The sequence below is a fragment of the Rhinolophus sinicus genome, chromosome 16, assembly GCF_057876585.1.
Source record: "Rhinolophus sinicus isolate RSI-liver-muscle chromosome 16, RSI-T2T, whole genome shotgun sequence".
In the NCBI taxonomy this organism is placed as follows: Eukaryota; Metazoa; Chordata; class Mammalia; order Chiroptera; family Rhinolophidae; genus Rhinolophus; species Rhinolophus sinicus.
Window position 1 is genome coordinate 45,030,441 of NC_142516.1, and position 18,826 is coordinate 45,049,266.

Here is an 18,826-nt window from a genome sequence, read left to right on the forward strand (position 1 = left end):
TGTTTTTTTTAATGTATAGAAAAACTGAAACTTATCTTATCATGTCTGAATGCTTATACCATGAGCATTTGTTCAAAAAGTACATTGTCTTTAGGAGATGAAGACCTTGGGGGACTGTTTGCCATCTATTATCATCCTCCTTATAAAACAGGTCAAGAGCAAGGCAGTGTAATTCACATTGTAAATTTGGCAACATGTATAAACCAATTATCTAATCTTATTACTACACAGTGCAGAAATGATACAAGCAGAAATAAGCACTAGCTTTATTTACTCATGTTCATTATAATCTGAGACAATAAAGTCAGCATATCAACAGATAATTCCATTTCTTACATCACAATAATATGTTCATGCAGATAACAGAAGCTTTTGTTTCACAGTGCAACTGCTGTAAGTTAAATTGATTCAATTTAATTAACAAGCATTTATTCAGCGCCTACCTATGCTCAGCACGATACAAGGCATACAAAGGAATTAGAAGTTACGATCTCTGTTCATAGGAAGCTTATGATCTGGATAGGAAAGATAATCAATACATACAAGAAACAATAAAGAACCCTTACAAATCACAGGAAAATCAATAAAATAATAAAGTCTATCAAGGGAATGATATGATTGGGAATGAAGGCTAATCTGGAAAATTTGACCAGAGGCAGTAAGTCTTGAATTTGGTTATGAAGGAAGTAAATAGCACATGGATTGGTGTAGGAACAGGGTGATCATTCTATGGCCAGTTGAAGATCGAAAAGAAGAAGAAACTCAAAGACAGGGTAATAAAAATCAGCAAGTCATTTGCAGGGAATGGCAGGCAAATTGGCTTACCTCTGGAAAAGGACATTATGAGTTAGGAGATGTAACTGAAGTCACACATCAAGGCTGGCTAAGGGCATTAACTGTTACTATTCAAAGTCAATTTAAACTTTAAATAAATAATAATGCTTAAACACATCTATAAACTGAAGCCCCCCGCCCTCCCATAAAAGTGTGTGTTTTCCTAATCTTAATAAAAAGCAAAGAAAAAATATAGAATATGAGAATCTAAGCTCAAGATATATGACCATTGTAGGTCAAACGATCAGACTATGATGAAATAGCAATCACTTATAGTGTAATTTAAACAAACAAAAAACTCATAAATAATAGAGTTATCCAAGACCCATGCACCTCCTCAATGTCAGAGACCTTCAACCCTGTGCTGATCAGGCCCCTAATTCACTTAGGATATTTCTGCAGAAAAAAACATTTTATTTCATACTAAATCCAGCAGCAAATGAAAAGGTCTTGGGTGTATATTTGTGGAGGTCATGGATGGAGAGACAGGTAGGAAAAAAAAAGAGAGAGAGAAAACAGGGTGTTGGTTTCAAAAAATGAGTTAATGAAGGCTTACAATGAATAATTATGAAGCTATGTCTAAACTTGGAAAAAGAGTGCAAAGTAGTCCTGCTCCCAGGCCAAGGAAACGAAGGCAGAAGTGTATAAAATGAAAGTCCATAATGAGCCAAAGGTTTTAAAATGAGCCCATTAACTAAACGAGGAACCCATATTGCTGAATTAAACCCTCTTTTAAACTCAATTTGTTAAGAGAAAAATGTCAAGAAAATGGGTCAGGGGAGAGAATAAATCCTTAATTTGAAAATGGTGGAGATCCTTCTTGTCTAACTGGTGATGCCTTATCGACCAGTACGACCTTGATAATCCATCAGGGTTAGGACGGGAATAGCATAATGCTTGTTCTCTGGGCCTTCACATAAGTCATTGTTTTTAAACAGCAAGGCAAGGAGTACTTCTGAGGCCCCAGCACATCCATGAAAGTTACTGGCCACCAGCAGCTGCAGCTGTTCAAAACAAACAAAAACAAACAAACAAACACACAAATAACTAAGATAAAAAGCAAATAAAAATTTTGCTTTCAGTGTGCTTAATTGTTCTGAATGAGGTACCCTGAAATCTGTATCTTCCAAATGTGCCCCAGATTGAGTTTCTATATTCAAAATATACTTTATTTCTTATTTTACAAAATTCTTACAAATTCTAAAGATAGGAGAATGAAAGTTCTGTTCTTTTTGTAACATTTATTCATTACTGCATATGTAATTAATATAGAAATTAATTCCTTTCATATTACCAATGAAATAATTCCTCATTTAAAAAAAAAGAATTTCTCATTGTCCAGCAGATATTTGGTAGAGATTTACTGAGTGGCTGTTATGTTCTGTATTAACTCCTGGCTTAACAACTATGAATATAGTTTCTGCCTTCACAAAGGTTGTATGTATTTTTAAGGAAAAATTATGGGAAAATGTCAAATAAGTAGCATGCTATAGCATTATATCATTATTTAAAACAATAAAGATAGCAATAAGCCTTAACTAGAATTCAGATCAAGAAGTCAGAACTTTTCACTCACCACTCTAAACACTAATTGGATAATGTTAAATTATAGTCACAATTCAGAACAAATACAAAAGCACAGCAGATACACGTGACATACATGATTCCAACTTTTTGGTACTTACAAGAGACTCATTTTGGCTTTAAGGACACATATAGACTAAAAGTGAAGGTATGGAAAAACATATTATATGCAAACAAAAACCAAAGGCAGGGATAAAAAAAAAAAGCAAAAGGCAGGGATAGCTATACTTATATCAGACAAAATAGATTTTAAGCCAAAAACTATAACAGGAGACAAAAAAGACCATTATATATTGATAAAGGGGACAATTCACCAAGAGGATATAGCAATTGTAAATTTATATACCCAACATCAGAATATTTATATATTTATGTAAATATATAAAGCAAATATTAACATCTGAAGGGAGAAATAGACAGTAATAGAATAAGAGCAGGGGACTTCAATACCTTACTTTTAACAATAGATCCAGACAGAAAATCCATAGGGAAACATTGCAATTAAACTCCACATTAAACCAGATTGACTTAACAGACATATACAGAACATTTCATCCAACAGCATAATACACGTTCTTCTCAGACAGATAAAATCTTCTCCCAGATATATCATATGTTAGGCCACAACACAAATCTTAATAAATTTAAGAACATTTATATCATTTCAAACATCTTTTCCAACCATACTAGTATGAAACTAAAAATCAATTACAAGAAAACTGGAAAACTGGAAAATTCACAAACAACACGCTTCTTAACAACCAATGGGTAAAAGAAGAAATAAAAAGGAAAATCAAAAACTACCTTCAGACAAATGAAAATGGAAAGACAACATACTAAAACTTATGGAATATAGCAAGAGCAGTTCCAAGAGGGAATTTATAATGATAAACACTTACATTATGGAAGAAAAAAAAAGATACCATATAAACAACCTAACTTCATACTCAAAGAATTAGAAAAAAGAAGAACATACTAAGTCTAAAGTTAGCAGAAGGAAAGAAATGAAAAAGAGCAGGTTAGAAATAAAGACTAAAAATGCCTCTTGTTAAAAGATACAAAATAAATAAAATAAAACAACAGTAAAGAGAGTTGTGAAATGATAAACATATACATGGTAAAAATAAAGACTGAAAGGACAATAAAAAAGATTAATAAAACTAAAAACAGATCAATAAAGCTGTTTTTTTGAAAATATAAACAAAATTGACAACAACTTTAGGTGGACTAAAGAAAAAAGAGAGAGGACTCAAATAAAATTAAAATGAAGGGAAGACATTACAGCTGATAACAAAAATATTAATGATCATAGAAACCATTATGAACTATATGCCAACAAATAAGATAACCAGAAAAAAAGTGAATAAATTCCTAGACTCTTACAACCTAACAAGATTGAATCATCAAAAAATAGAAAACCTGAATAGACCAATTACTAATAAGAAGATTGAATCTGTAATCAAAAACCTTCCAACAAAGAAAAGTCCAGGAACAAATGGCTTCACTGGTGAGTCCTACCGAACATCTAAAGAAGAATAATACGGATCTATCTCAAACTCTTCTAAAAAATTAAAGAGGAGACAAGGCCAGCATTACCCTGATTCCAAAGCCAGACAAGGATACTACTGGAAAGAAAATTATAGGCTAATATTCCCTGAATCCTCAACAAAATATTAGCAAACTGAATTCAACAGTATGTTAAAAGGATCATACACCACGATCAAGTGGGATTTATTTCTGGGATGCAAGAATGGCTCAACAAATTAAGAAATGAATATTGTAAATCAATAAATGTAATATACCACATTAACAAAATGAAGCATACAAATCATATGATCACCTCAATATATTCAGAAAAAGCACTGGACAAAATTCAAATTCCTTTCATGATAAAAACTCTCAACAAATTAGGCATAGAAAGGACATACCTCAACAAAATAAATGCCACATAGGACAAGTCCATTGCTAACATATTCAACAGTAAAAAGTTGAAAGTTTTTCCTTTAAGATAAGGAATAAGACAAGGATCCCCACTTTCACCACTTTTATTTATTAATAGCATAATACCAGAAGTCTTAGCCAGATCAATTAGGATAGAAAAAGAAACAAAAGTCATCCAAATCAGAAAGGAAGAAGTAAAATTGTCTCTGTTTGCAGATGACATAATATTATATATAGAAAAGCCTAAAGACTCCACCAAAAAACTGTTGGAACTAATAAATGAATTCAGTAAAAATGTTCTCGCTTCGACAGCCCATATACTAAAACGAATTCAGTAAAACTGTAAGATATAAAATCAGTATACAAATATCATTTGCATTTTTATATACTAACAACAAACTATCAGAAAAAGAGAAATAGAGAAATTAAGAAAACAGTATCATTTGTACTAGCATCAAAAATAATAAAATACTCAGGGATTAAATTTAACCAAGGAATTGAAATATCTGTACACTGCAAACTATAAAACATTAATGACAGAAATTAAAGAAGACACAAATAAATGAAAAAATATTCTATGTTAATGGATTAGAAGAATTGATATTGTGGAAATGTTAATACTACCCAAATCAATCTACAAATTCAGTGCAGTCCCTATCAAAATTCTAATGGCATTTTTCACAAAAACAGAAAAATAAATCCTAAAGTTTATATGGAACCACACAAGACTCCAAATAGCCAAAACAATCTTGAGAAAAAAGAAAGCTTGAGGTATCACACTTCCTGATCTCAAACTATATCACAATACTATATTAATCAAAAAATATGGCATTGACATAAAAACAGACACAAAGATTAATAGAACAGAATAGAGTGTCCAGAAATAAACACACGCATATATGGTTAATGCATTTTTGAAAAGATGCCAAGAATATGCAATGGGGAATGGATAATCTCTTCAATAAATGGTGTTTGGAAAACTGGATAGCCACATACAAATGAATAAAACTGAACCCCTATCTTACACTATACACAAAAATCAACTCAAAATGATTAAAGACTTGAATGGAAGACTTTAAACCTTAAAAGTCCTAGAATAAAACATAGAGAAAAAGCTGCTTGACATTGATCTTGGCAATGATTTTCTGGATTTGAAACCAAAGCAAAGGTAGCAAAAACAAAAGTGAACAAGTAGGACTACACTAAAGTAAAAAGCTTCTGCACAGAAAAGGAAACCATTAATAAAATGCAAAGACAACTTAGAGAATGCGAGAAAATATTTGCTAGTGATATATGTGATAAGGGATTAAAACCAAAATATACAAGGAACTCATACAGCTCAATAGTCAAATAAATAAATAAATAAATAAATAAATAAATAAATAAATAAATAACCCAATTTAAAAATGGACAAAGAACCTGAATAGACATTTTTCCGAAGACATACAAATGGCCATAACTGTACATAGAAAGGAGCTCAAAGTCATTAATCATCAGGGAATGAAAATCAAAACCACAATGAGATATCACTTCACATCTGTTAGGATGTCTATACTGTGTTTCCCTGAAAATAAGACCATGTCTTATATTAATTTTTGCTCCAAAAGACGCATTAGGGCTTATGTTCAGGGGATGTCATTCTGAAAAATCATGCTAGGGCTTATTTTCTGGTTAGGTCTTATTTTCGGGGAAACACGGTATCAAAACAGCAAAAGATAAATGCTGGTAAGGATGCAGAAAAAAGGGAACCTTGTGCACTGTTGGTGGGAATGTAAACTGTCACAGCCCTTATGAAAACAGTATGGAGGTTCCTCAAGAAATTAAAAATAGAGTTATCATATGATCCAGTAATCTCACTTCTGAATATATAACCAAAGGAAATGAAATCATCTGTATTCCCACATTCATTGCAGTATTATTCACAATAGCCAAGGTTTAGAAACAATCTAAGTGTCCATCTATAGATGAGTGGATTAAAAAATGCAACACACAGACACACACACACACAATGGAATAATATTCAGCCTTAGAGATGAAACTGGAGGGCATTATGCTAAGTAAAACAAGCCAGATAAAGATAAACACTGCATGGTCTCACTTATATGTGGAACCTAAAACAAACAAAAAAATGAATTCACAGGAACGGAGTAAAATGGTGGTTATCAGGGGCTGGGGGAAATAGGGACAGGTTGCTGAAAGGGTACACAATTTCAGTTATAAGAGGAATAAGGTCTGAGGCTATAATGCTATAACATGGTAAATATTATATATATGATAATACTGTATTGTATAATTTCAATTTGCTAAGAAAGTAGAAATTAAAAGTTCTCACCAAACAAAAAGTAAATATGTGAGGTGATGACGTGTTAATTAACTCAGTGGTGAGAACCCTATCCTAATGTATATGCTTATAAATCATCACATTGTACATTTTAAATGTATTATAATTTTGTTTGTTAATTACACCTCAATAAAGTAAAAAAAAATTTCAATGCAATTAAGAAACAAGTAGCTTAATGATGAAAAAAATAACCTAAGACAAACAAAATCTAAGGATACAGCTGCATTATTCCGCTGCCATAAGGTTAGCCAACATGAAAGGAGGGCAGTGTTGAAAGAACCACCAAAAAACGCAACTCAGCCCTGATCGCTTCTAAATTTAGGGTAAAACGTGATCTGAAGCCATACATACTACTCTCCAGTTCATGTGTGTAGACCGACACAGTTTTTTTTTCGACTTAAACCAATTTTATTTGAGTTTTTATTACTTACAAAGAGGAAATAAACCCTATGCACATACATGGTTTTAAAGTTAGGAAGGAGGGGAAAATTGAAAAAGATTTTCACTGAACTTCTTAGGCATCACTTTTCCATGGGGAATGCAAAGCATATCAGTAATTTTGGCAAACAGAAATAAACCTCATTCTAATGTTTTAAAAATTAATGAGATTAAAAAGAAAAGTTAATGAATAGGAAAAGGCTTTGACCTTCAATGATGGTGAGCTCAGAGCATCCTCATGGGACATTCCCAGTGTATCCTCATATGTATAAAAATGGTCAAAATGGGCAAGAGTCTGCATTTGTATCTGCTATTTACATATGACTATGTGGATTTTTTTCATCGTCTGTCAGTTTGTAACATCACATTCCTATCACTATTTCTAAGTTTACATTCTTGAATTTGTCGTCTTTTCTTTCTCCCACTGGAAAACAACCAAACCCTCTGGATATGACGCCTGAGAAGAGCTAAAAGGTAGACAGTAGGAATGTGGAATCCTTTGCTTAGGATAATAATGCCACTATGCATCAAATGCCCCATTCAGGGAAAAAAAAAGAAAAAGAAAAAGGAAGAGCCTACTATTTGTAGGGGAAAAAAATTGCAAACGTATTTCCAACCTGCTCGTGCAGCTGCCATTTTCTTGTTTCGCAATTTGTTCTCCAAAGCTTGCTACACAATGAAAACAGGAGAGAAGAACATGAGATTTCCTGATGTTTTCTGCTATTTGTCATTTATAAAGGCACGATTTCTGTGAAATACATTGTATCTTACCTGTTTCATCTTCTTCTTTAGATCCAGGTTTGCTGCCTTCTGGCCCTTTGCAGTGGCGTTAAGGTAATAGATGGTCAAACTGAATTTAAAAAAACAATAAAATTTACGGTGTTTTTCAGTTCCTCAAGATTCCTCTTAAATTTACATTAACTAAATCATAGAATGCTGGCACGAGAGTAGACTTTAAGGTATTTTCTACTTGGAACCTCTTATTTTGTAGATAAAAGACTGAGTCAGGGATACAGACATAAAGAAGCATACTCAGTTACAGAGTGACTAAGGATGGACCTGGGAAACTGAGCCCCAAAGCTCTCTCTCCACAGCTCTGTCTATTGTACCTCATTGCCTAATTTTAGATTCTTCTTGAAAATGTGTTAACATCAGTTTAAATTATAATTAAAAGTAACATTTTAAATTGATGCCAGTGGCATCCAAGAGAATGGACTATCTACTGAAGCTTAGGGAATGTGTCGAATAAAACGGAAACTGACTTTCTGCCTTAAATTCCTTCCTTTACTAAGAATACAGTCCTCACAGTCTTAGTTAATTAACATGATTTGTTTTTCATCGGATGTATTGTTTGCATTTCTCCTTCCTTCAGAAAGAAAATGGTTTATAACATAATACTCTTGGCTTTTAAGTGACATTTACATTTCTAAAAAGAGCAAATTCCAGCCAAACATTTCTGCAAAAATCAGTATGTCCATCTTCACTTAAAGCAAAACAAATAAACAAAGAAAGAAAATGTGCAGTTAAAAAAAATAAAAAAGGTAACTGGCATTGCTCTTCGTTGCAAATAACTGGATACTGAATACATTTCCTCTACTCAGCAGCATGCCAGATTACGTCCTTTATGAGCCATCTGCTGCTAGCAACATAATTGTTGAGATGGTTTAGCTGAGTTTAAGCTCTTATATGAGTGGCAGGAGTTTGAATGAAATTACATGCATAAAAGCATCTGGTACAATATCTGGCATGGAGTAGGTGCTGAATAAGTGTGTGTGTGTGTGTGTGTGTGTGTGTATTAGGATTTTCTTACAAAAATACCTCGATTTGGGGGATGAACTCCAAGACCTCACAAGTCATTTACAGTTTTGGAATTCTCTATCACTTTTTTCTTCCTTGTGTTGTTCCCTAAATAAATATTCGTTATACGTCATTTTTTAGTCTCCAAAGGAATAAAACTAGTGCAGAGAACTATCCTAAATTCTACTCAGTTACCAAAAACCACCTACGCTGATTTTAATATAACCCATTGGGGAAATTCGAAACACTTGTAACATTCTGTAATTAAAGGTAATAAAAACCCAAGCCAATCGTCTGGGCCCCATAAAGTGAAAGATGAGACCTCAGGATTTGAAAAATCAAATCAGCTATAAACTGAAATTTGGGTTTTAAATCAGAACCCCAGAACAAAAATCAAGCTTGTAGGACATCTATTTGACCTTCTAGCCTGCCAGCTTTCCTCTAGATAGTCTGTATTAGCTGACAAACAATGGTCTCCAGGGCACATCTGACTCCCAGCCTGTTTTGTGAGGCCCAGGAACTGAAAATGGTTTTTACACTTTTAAATGGTTATATAATATTCTCACTTTTGCCTCTTGACCTACAAAGCTTAAAATATCTACTGTCTGGCCCTTTAAGAAAAGTGTGCCCACCCCGGTTGTACGGTTGTAGACCAACCCTGCCAAGTGGCTTCCAGCCTTTCTGAACATGCCCAGTCATTCTGAACTCAGTGTTTGATGCTGCAAATGAGGGGGATGGGGGTGGGAAGAGTGGAGGGGGGGGGACAGGACTAAGAGGTAGGAAATAAAAAGACATGGATTTGAATTAACTTACTAGCTATTTGATTTGGGGCAGATCACCCATGTGTTATCAATAATATGATCAGTGAGGCCAACTTCTTATTGTGGAAACTTAAGTAGTTAATATATGAATAATGCCTGGAACAAACGCAGTATAAGTTCCTCTTCCACACTCCCAAGGCAGCTTATTAAATCTTTAATTAGTGGCATTAGAACAGTGTTGTTCCTTTGCTTAAAAATAAATCTGCCTCTCAATCAGTTAAGACAATAGTAGTAAAATCTGACATTAAGTTTTATGTGTTTTATTTTTTGTTTTTTGTTTTCCCAAGCAAGACGTCATTTACACCACTAAAGGGCCTTGACGCTTAAAAGACACAGAATACTTAACCGGCTCTCAGAAGCCGCTATATCATGAAAACATGGAGAAGGAAAGTCACTTCAAGGGCCATCCAGTGAAAACATACTGCATCCAGCAGGTCATTTTCTAACACATCTGCACCAGTGATTTACTATCAGATTGTAAATGCCACCCCACGATCAAGGTTCTGTAATATATAATAGTAATCTGTTTTACTGTTTAATTATCCCTACAGGCTGTTAGCTCTTCCTCAAAGAATGTGTCACGTTGTAAAGGGATGAAGGTTGGATTTACTGTCAAAGTCCTACTAATGCCATTTTGCTCTATGCTCACCTAGGGAAAAATCACTTCACCCCTCTAAGTCACTTTCTTAATTTATAAAATTGAAGGGTATGACACATGCCTTCACTGATGTGGCTCAGGGCCATGAGCATCGCAAAGAGGATGATAACAAATTGGCCTAGACCCAGTTCATTTACGCCAAACCTCTGGGCGTTCTCTCCCTAACATTTCCTATAGTTTTCATTTTAATTAAATAAATCCAACCTTTGGTGTTAGCTTTGTTTCTAAAAGGTGGTCTCAGACTTGCCTTCCTTGACTGACAGAAGTGGCAGTTCCAGACCTTCTCTTTAGGAGGGTCTTGGGGTATAAAAGGGAGGGCTAGAGCACGTTGCATAGCAATTCCATAGCAAGCATAAACTGTTACTTAGAATGTAAGTTTATCTGTGGTGGCCGAGAATCAGAAGCCCATGAAAACAATATGGGCATAAAAGCCCCCTCCCAAGTTCCCCTTTGGATATCACCTCTCACTTTGAAGGGATAGACTAAATGACCTTTCTAAGATCCTTCTGTTCCTCTGATTCTATTACTACGGAGACACAGTTACTGATGACCTTCTAGGAAAAAAAAATGACAGGGTGACTTTTAAGACCTCTTAAGCCCTGAGCCCTAAAATATAGCCTTTAGGGCCCCCAAGAGGAATATTAACTTAAAAGTTCATCATTTCTGTGTATTCACAGCCATCTGCTTTATGGAACAAGAGGTGGAGGCCAGGATGTGGGGGCAGCTCAATGTGCTGATTAGATTTCGCATTTATGTTTCCCTTACTTTAGCTGTTGACTGGTAATTATTTTGGTTACTTGGGAACAAATCTTATAATCCTAGGCAGGCAAAGATGCAGATGGCTGTGAATTACACACAGTAAGGTCAGACCATGGCTCATTAATTTTAGCCTCTTGCCACCATGCAATAGGCACTGAATTTGGTTAGGTTACAGAGCAACCCTTAGAGAGAGTGAGAGAGCTGAAAAAGCTGAAACTTAAAAGCAGTCAGGAAGAACATTACAAAGGCTCTTTCTATGAGGAAGGAAAATACATACACCATAACCAAAGCCACAGCAAGCATCAGTGCAGGATTAGAAAGCTGTCTCAAGACCATTGCCATCCAGCTTGGGAAATCATGCTCCAGTGTTTCTCCAATGACTTCGAACATCCTATTTTTGCCACTGTAGGGCGGGGAGGGGAGGGAGGGAGAGGTGCAATGGGAAAGGAGAAAAGGTTATTTAAAACATATGAAAAACCATGGTTACAACAAGAAAACTAGAAATCTTTCTCAAACATTGTCTAAGTACGCTTCCAGGTTAGGACTCATGTTTCACTATAACTCCTGATGCTGTGACCTCATACTCGTGTTGTCAACACATGGGAAAGATATGAAAAATGTTATCCCAACCTAAACACATAACCAAACAAGGTAGGAAATTCAACATAGAATTAGAAGCAGAATTTTTAAAGCTGTATTTCTAAGATTCTGATTGAAATGTATTTTATAAACAGCTCATCAGTCTACCCCTTGGCCGGCTATCCTTGTCGGAGAATACTCTCTTTGGGGTGAATAAACAGTGCACTCAATTTTTTAATTAGCCTTGGAAATGAACATAAGGGATAGCTTAACGGAACCAAATCCACAAATAATCCAATATATCTCTCCTTGCAGTAACTTCTATCTCATTTTCCACTAGGCCTCTTTTATCAGAGCTATTAATAGGTAACTGCATTGAATGTGGAATCCTTTGTCTCTCAGTATTTCTTCTGGACAGGTCCTAAAAAGTACTAGCTCAGTTCCACTGCTAAGAAAATAAAATGGGAAGAAAAGGAAAATAAGCCTTAAAAGCAATGGTCCTAAATGGGTTTGTTCTCAACTCATTAAGATAAGAACCAGCCCCTATAAAGCAGAAAAATGGGAGATGTCTCTCTTAATTTAGTGTATAATATTCAAAATATAAAGTAATAACCATCATGCTGAGTTATTTTTTCTGTTTATGAACACTGATTTTACTATGGAAAAATGTAATTTTCAGAAAATATACTAGGTTGATCACTAAGTTTATGTATCATCAGAATATAATATTAATATACTTTGCTTTCGCTTTTGTTTTTTAATTTTTAAACATTCTCAGCTACTAAATGAACATGACCCATACACTCCAAATCAAATCTTTTTTCTCCTGAACTAACTAATAATATCTTTCAATAGACTGGGAGTGACTCCAAGTATCTTGTCAGGAGTCGCTGGACTACAGCAGTATAAATTTTGCTTCAAAAATTATAGCTCGACACACTAATTAGCAAGACCTATGGTACACAAGGGGGGAATGAAGTTTACAGACAATTGAAGATTATATCAACTATTCCACTAAATTTTCTTGTTCATCCATTCTAACTGACCATCCTACCCCCCAGCCGTATAGAATACAGCCAGAGTAAGAAGGTAAGCATGGAGGAGAGAAGAAAATCCACTCTCCCTTTCCCAGCCTGTTCAGCTACAGCCAATGAACACAATTAGAATGAGGGGACTGGAATTTTGCAAAATAATCCCTACCTACAAATTTCTTCTTTGTTTGCCATTGTATCCCAAATGCAAAGTTATTGGCATCTCTGGGGATTCTTGGGTGCCTTTTCCAGAGCAGGTCTCTTACCAAGAGTCTGGATCTCTTAATCACGCACAAACTACAGAAGCAACTAAAAATCCCTGGCAATCCCTTTCTCTGACAGTTTAGCCAACTTGTGTCATTTCACAGTATTCCCAGAAGTCACTATACCGTCAAGTGAAATGCTACAGTACTTAACCTATAGTTTTCCTGTGGACATAGCTCCATCCACCCTAGATTAGAAGAGTCTCTGAGCAGGCGTGTCTTTCCAGCCAGACTGAGAGCTCCACAGGTCCAGGGTCTATGCCCAAGCTAACCCTACATCTCATCTAGTGCTTAGTGCACAATAAGCAGTCATTATTCACTCAATTCAAATAATTGGCCAGCACTCTACTATGTTCTGGACTCAACGAGCTGAAAATATTCCCCACCTCTAGAAATCAGCTATATTGTTAAGAAATTGTATGGAGTACAATTGCAAATAGGTAATAGCAGTATCACAATATAATATAAACCTGAACATAGAGTATGATCTCAGTTATTTTTTTGTTTTGTTTTAATCTGCATAAAAAGAAAACCAGAATACAAAATGCCAAAATGTTGAGTTGCTATTTCAGGACTTTGGAGGTCATGGGTAGTGTTTATTTTCCTGTGAAAATGTTTCTACAGTTTCCAAGTTTTCTGTGACAAACACGTATCATCTTTGCAGTAAGATGAAAATACATTAAAAATGCAATTACCATAATGTTCGCAGGGAGGTGTGTGAAAACCTGGATAACTAGAAATTGTTCAGAATTATTAGTGAGGGGGTTGGGGCAGAAACATCAAGTGTCAGGAAATATGGTGGAACCATTAGAAGAATTTCCTTCATCTGGACACCAAAAAAAAAATATTTAAAAAAAATTGTTGAACTATTTAAAGTAAATCCATTTACTGGTCAATTAGAACAATTTTCTGGGAAATTCACCCTCCCTAGCCAGGTCTTATGAAACCAAAACAAGGTAGAGTATCTCATCAAATTGCTTTGCAGAATGGGTCTTCTAGGGTATTGTAGCCACCATATCTGAAAACATACCTGTATCTGGGAGCAACTGGCCATCACTGTGGTGTCTCCATTAACTTACCTCAAATGCATATTTGCCATTTTGCTGCCCACCGAGGAGCTAGGCAGGGTCAGACACTCTTAACTACCTAGGCAGGCTGGGCAAACCACCAAAATCTCACGGTCCCTAAAGATGGATGTCATGAGGCTCCTACTAATACATGCTTTCTCATCTCATTTCTAGGGCAGAACAACCCTTTTAAACTTTAAGTTCAAACAAAGAAAGTATATATTCTTCTGCTTCAAAATGAGGAAACTAACAGGAAAAATAGATTATCAAAATAGAATAGAGATAACCCCGTTCCCAATTCTCTACTGAAAATATTTAGATTTCCTTCATCTCAAAATAGTGGTATATATGTAGTAATTTTGCCTAAGTGTACCAATTAGGAAACACATAATCAAAATCAGATATTATGCCTTAGAAACAGACAATTTTTTTTCCCATTGGTAGTAACTCAGTGCGATATAAAGAAAGGTAGAGTTAGGGGTCAACAAGGCTAAAATTGTATAGTTATTGTACATGTCTAACTCAATGATATTTTTAATATGAATGCACCTGTGTAACCAGGTGCATTCCCTTGCAGACCACTAAGTTCCTTTGATACATTTTTCTGAAAAGGATCAACTTCCAATTAAAAGTTAAAAGCATACCTAAAACTTATCCTAGATATTTAGTTCTGTGGGTAACTTGCATTTAAAACAGAAGTCTTTGAACGGCTTATTGCTTGAACTTCGTACTCTGAGAATTATCAAAGATTTAGTGGGGCCAACCTCTTTCAAGAATGCAATTTCCTATTTAGTCTCCAGATGTCACTGTCTGCATTATTTATTTCAGCACGCTGGGTGGGGTGGAGCGGCAGATGAACAGGACTTGTCAACATCAGCTTCCTGAATTGAAAGAATTCCAGCAGTTTTTGCCCTATCAGCTGGCTTAACATTTTCTTTCTTTCCTTTCCAGCAAAGCAATCATAACTCAGATTATCATTAGAGTGAAAAATGCCTTTTTTTTTTAACTTAAGTCAATGGGCAACAAACCTTTTTGACTTTAATGTAATGACTTGGTTCTGACAACATGATGGGGAAATTACATGTGGACATTATAGCATCATGCTTCTCATTCACATGGCTTTTCACATGCACGTTTTCTTCACGAAAAAGGTGTAATAACTCAAGTTCATGCTGCTCAGTGGTTCAACATGCTGAGATATTGGGGAAGACTTGTGGTAGAGTCAAGTCTAAGGCCCTTTAGGGAACGAAATCTCAATCCTCCATATCCTAGGGACTTTGCTCTCTTGGTAAGTGTCAGAGAGAGAACTCTGCCATAGAGAACTGTAGAAAGTACATTCCCAATTTGGATCAAAGAGCCTTCTTGACTCTTTATTACTGACTTGAGAGATTTACCCTTGTTATTTAGGGAGAATGCATGTGAGCAACAGCTTTAATTTTTTACTGGCCTGTAGCATTTTGAATTATAAATTGTGTGACCCGCTTCATATTCATTATTATCTCATAATGATTCTCTGTCCTAGGTAGCATGTAGGATAATCTATATTTATTTATTTTTATTTTTTTATTTTTTCAATTTGGTGTCCATATAGCAATAACTTCAAATGTCTGGGTGTGAAGACCTAGCATTAGGAAAACTTTCACATCCAGACTAGCTCTTCGCTATCTCCTTATAGGGAAATAGCTCAGAATCATTGTCCATGTTTGACCCAGGTGGAGCCTAGAGCAGTTATTTTCCCTTTTATGATTCCCAAATGATGAAATGGATGGAACTTGCCTAAGACTCTCCATGTCACAGAATGAGCCTGAATACCCAAAGGATCTCATTCCTACATACCAAAATGTCATTGTTTGAAAAAACAAAAACAATTCATACAATGATTGACTATTCCTATCTCCATGCCTGAAACAAAACTACGCCCAAATAGAATTTCAAAGACAAGAACCTGAAGGGGCCACAATCGAAAGATGGCGGGAGGCATACAATCATGTACAGAACAGGCATGGTGGACAGGAAGAGGATGAGTAAGAGCATGCCCAGGTAGAAAGTATTCCCTTTGGACGATTTGAAGACTCTGGCCTCAGGAACATTGCAACACATTACGGCCCAGCCTTGGAAGTACATGGATACGTAGAGTCGAAGAATATTGATGCCTGGGAGGCTGGGAGCAAAGAAAGAGCCCATCCTAGAAAGGAAAACAGAGGAGCTCTGATCAGTTCAAGTCTTCGTGCCATAACAAGGTCACACAGCATCTGTTTATTTTACATCACGCTTATTTGCCAAAGGCCGAAAATGTATTGCCACTTAAAACCCTTTTTATAAATAAATTTGACTAATCTGTTTCCATTTTCTATGCATGTTTCACTGTCTCCCTCATTATTATAGGTATTGTATACATAACTCCTTCATAGAAATTATGCAGATCACTAACCATACCTGCTGTCATTAGCAAATTAAACTAGAATAAATAGTATACCTACTACCTTTGTTTTTCTTGTCTTCTACTTGTAAGATAAACTTCATTTCCCCTAAGATTCATATCATTGATTAATATATCCAAAAAATTAACTTTTTTTTAAAGAATTGACCTTTAAAACCACATGTTCTATTCAAATAAACTGCATATTTGGATTAAATACATTTTTGTTGTGGCTAATTAATTTTTTTTTAATGATAGAGAAAAAAATTAAAATAAGTTTTTCTTTTTTCAATGTTATTACATTTTCTATTTGTGGCTGCTACGGTGTTCAGAGCTCATAGGGATGATGTAGTTGTGTTTGATAATATACTATGTTTTGTTGACATCCTTTAACACTATGTGTTTTTGAGCTGAAAATTAAACACAACCATTTAATTTAGTTTATCTGTTTGTTTACTTTCTTACTTTTGCTTGTCCTGGAAATCCACTGCTACGTACGTCTGATTTTTTTTATTAAATTTATTGTGGTGACATTGTTTAGTAAAATTATATAGGTTTCAAGCGTACAATTCTGTAATACATCATCTATATATTGCATTGTATGTTCACCACCCAGAGTCAATTGTCCGTCGATCACCATATACTTACTCTCTTCTACCTCCCCCTGCCCTTACCCTCTGGTAACCACTAAACTGGTGTCTTTGTCTATGAGTTTTTGCTTCTTTGTTTGTCTTGTTCATTTGTTGCTTTCAGTTTTATATCCCACATATGAGGTGAAATCATATGGTTCTCGACTTTTTCTGTCTGACTTATTTTGTTTAGTATGATGATTTTTAAAAAGTATTTTAAAATGCCACTTTTAAACAGTAACCACTTAGGTGAGGTCACTTTTACTTGGACGGCTTCATTGGTTATCTCAACAAAATAAATTTTAATTTTCTATGATGAAAAAAATCCATTAGTACCATAAAACCATATTAATGGCAAATTATTAGTCGAAAACCAAAAAGAGGTTTTAGAAATTATTTATTTTAGAAGCTAAAGGAGAGTCCTATCTTTTAAACTGTCCAAACTATTAGGTGGGTGCAAAAGTAATTGTGGTTTAAAAGGTTAAAAATAATTGCAAAAACCACAATTACTTTTGCACCCACTTAATATAATAAAGTCCTCAGCATTTCTAGTTAGGATTTTAACCGATCCAATGTAAATTGTGTGTGTGTGGCGGGGGGCAGGTGAGTTAGATGAAGAAATTAGTTTCTGCTATAATTGAACTTGGGCAAACCAACATTAAACGATTTCATTGAAAAATGGAATCTTTTCACAATTTGAACCCAAATTCATATTGATAGAATTTCACACAACAGATCTGAATGATATTTTAATATACTGAGTTGACTAGAGACTTTGTAGGAAGTTAAACTACTAAAAAAATGGTATGGACTTTAGGTGATGATGATGTGTTCATGTGGATTCATTGATGTAATAAATGTAACTCTGTGGCGGGGGATGTAGATAGTGGGGGAGGCCGTCCATGTGGGGGGCAGGGAGGATACGCAAACTCTGTACTTTCCATTCAATTTTTCTGTGAACCTAAAACTTCTCTAAGATATAAACTTTATTAATTTTTGTTTTAAATGAGAGGATAGACTTTGAAACAACACAGTGTGTCTTGGTTACAAGATAGCAAGAGAGAACCTGGAACGCCCAAAACATGAGCAAGTGAGTGAGTGATAGTCCCAGCTGGGGGTCAGAATTACAAAGCACTAGATTTATATCCCTAAATGCCAATATTTGTAATGCAATATGCTTTTAGATGATAATGCTTCCCATGTGATTTGTTCAGGGATGCCCATGTGATTTGTTCTGGCCAATAAAATAGAAATAAAAATGAGGTATCTCACTGCTGGGTAGAAAATTTAAGAATGCTGTGTGTTTTTTGTTCTCTTCTCTCTCTCTTGCTCTGAGTAGCAATATTCCAGGTGGATCCTACCTGTCTATCTAGGACTCCACAGTGAGGGTACGTAATAAGAGCACAAACTTTCTACCAACCCACATGGGACTTTTAGAAATACATTTTTCCTTTTGTAAGCCACTAAGATTTTAGTGTTTCCAACAAAGGAAAAAACTCATTGACACAGACAACAGTTTAGTGGTTACCAGAGGCCAAGAGGGGAGGAAGGTGGTAGAAGATGGTAAAAGGGATCCAATATATGGTGATGAAAGGAGAAATGACTCTGGGTGGTGAGCACACAATGTGATAAATAGATGATGTATTATAGAAATGTACACTTGAA

The 18,826-nt window shown here is 35.1% G+C and overlaps 1 protein-coding gene across 8 annotated transcripts in view; it reads right to left on the reverse strand.

Annotated features, from left to right (window-relative positions):
• Positions 1-242: 242 nt before the first annotated feature.
• The window catches only part of TMC1 (transmembrane channel like 1), a 242,620-nt gene continuing 224,036 nt past the window's right edge, over positions 243-18,826 (reverse strand). For 5 of the 8 annotated variants that reach the window (XM_074330566.2, XM_074330565.2, XM_074330564.2 and 2 more), the window contains 5 exons: positions 16,059-16,298; positions 11,451-11,576; positions 7,910-7,988; positions 7,756-7,807; positions 1,623-1,838 (listed from right to left, as the gene is read on the reverse strand). In XM_074330566.2, coding sequence (XP_074186667.1) covers positions 1,816-1,838; positions 7,756-7,807; positions 7,910-7,988; positions 11,451-11,576; positions 16,059-16,298 — 520 coding nt within the window. In that variant the 3' untranslated portion in view covers positions 1,623-1,815. Of the gene's footprint in view, positions 1,839-7,755; positions 7,808-7,909; positions 7,989-11,450; positions 11,577-16,058; positions 16,299-18,826 lie in introns of all 8 variants that reach the window. The other 3 variants (XM_019736715.3, XM_088793258.1, XM_088793260.1) reach the window with 2 other exon arrangements.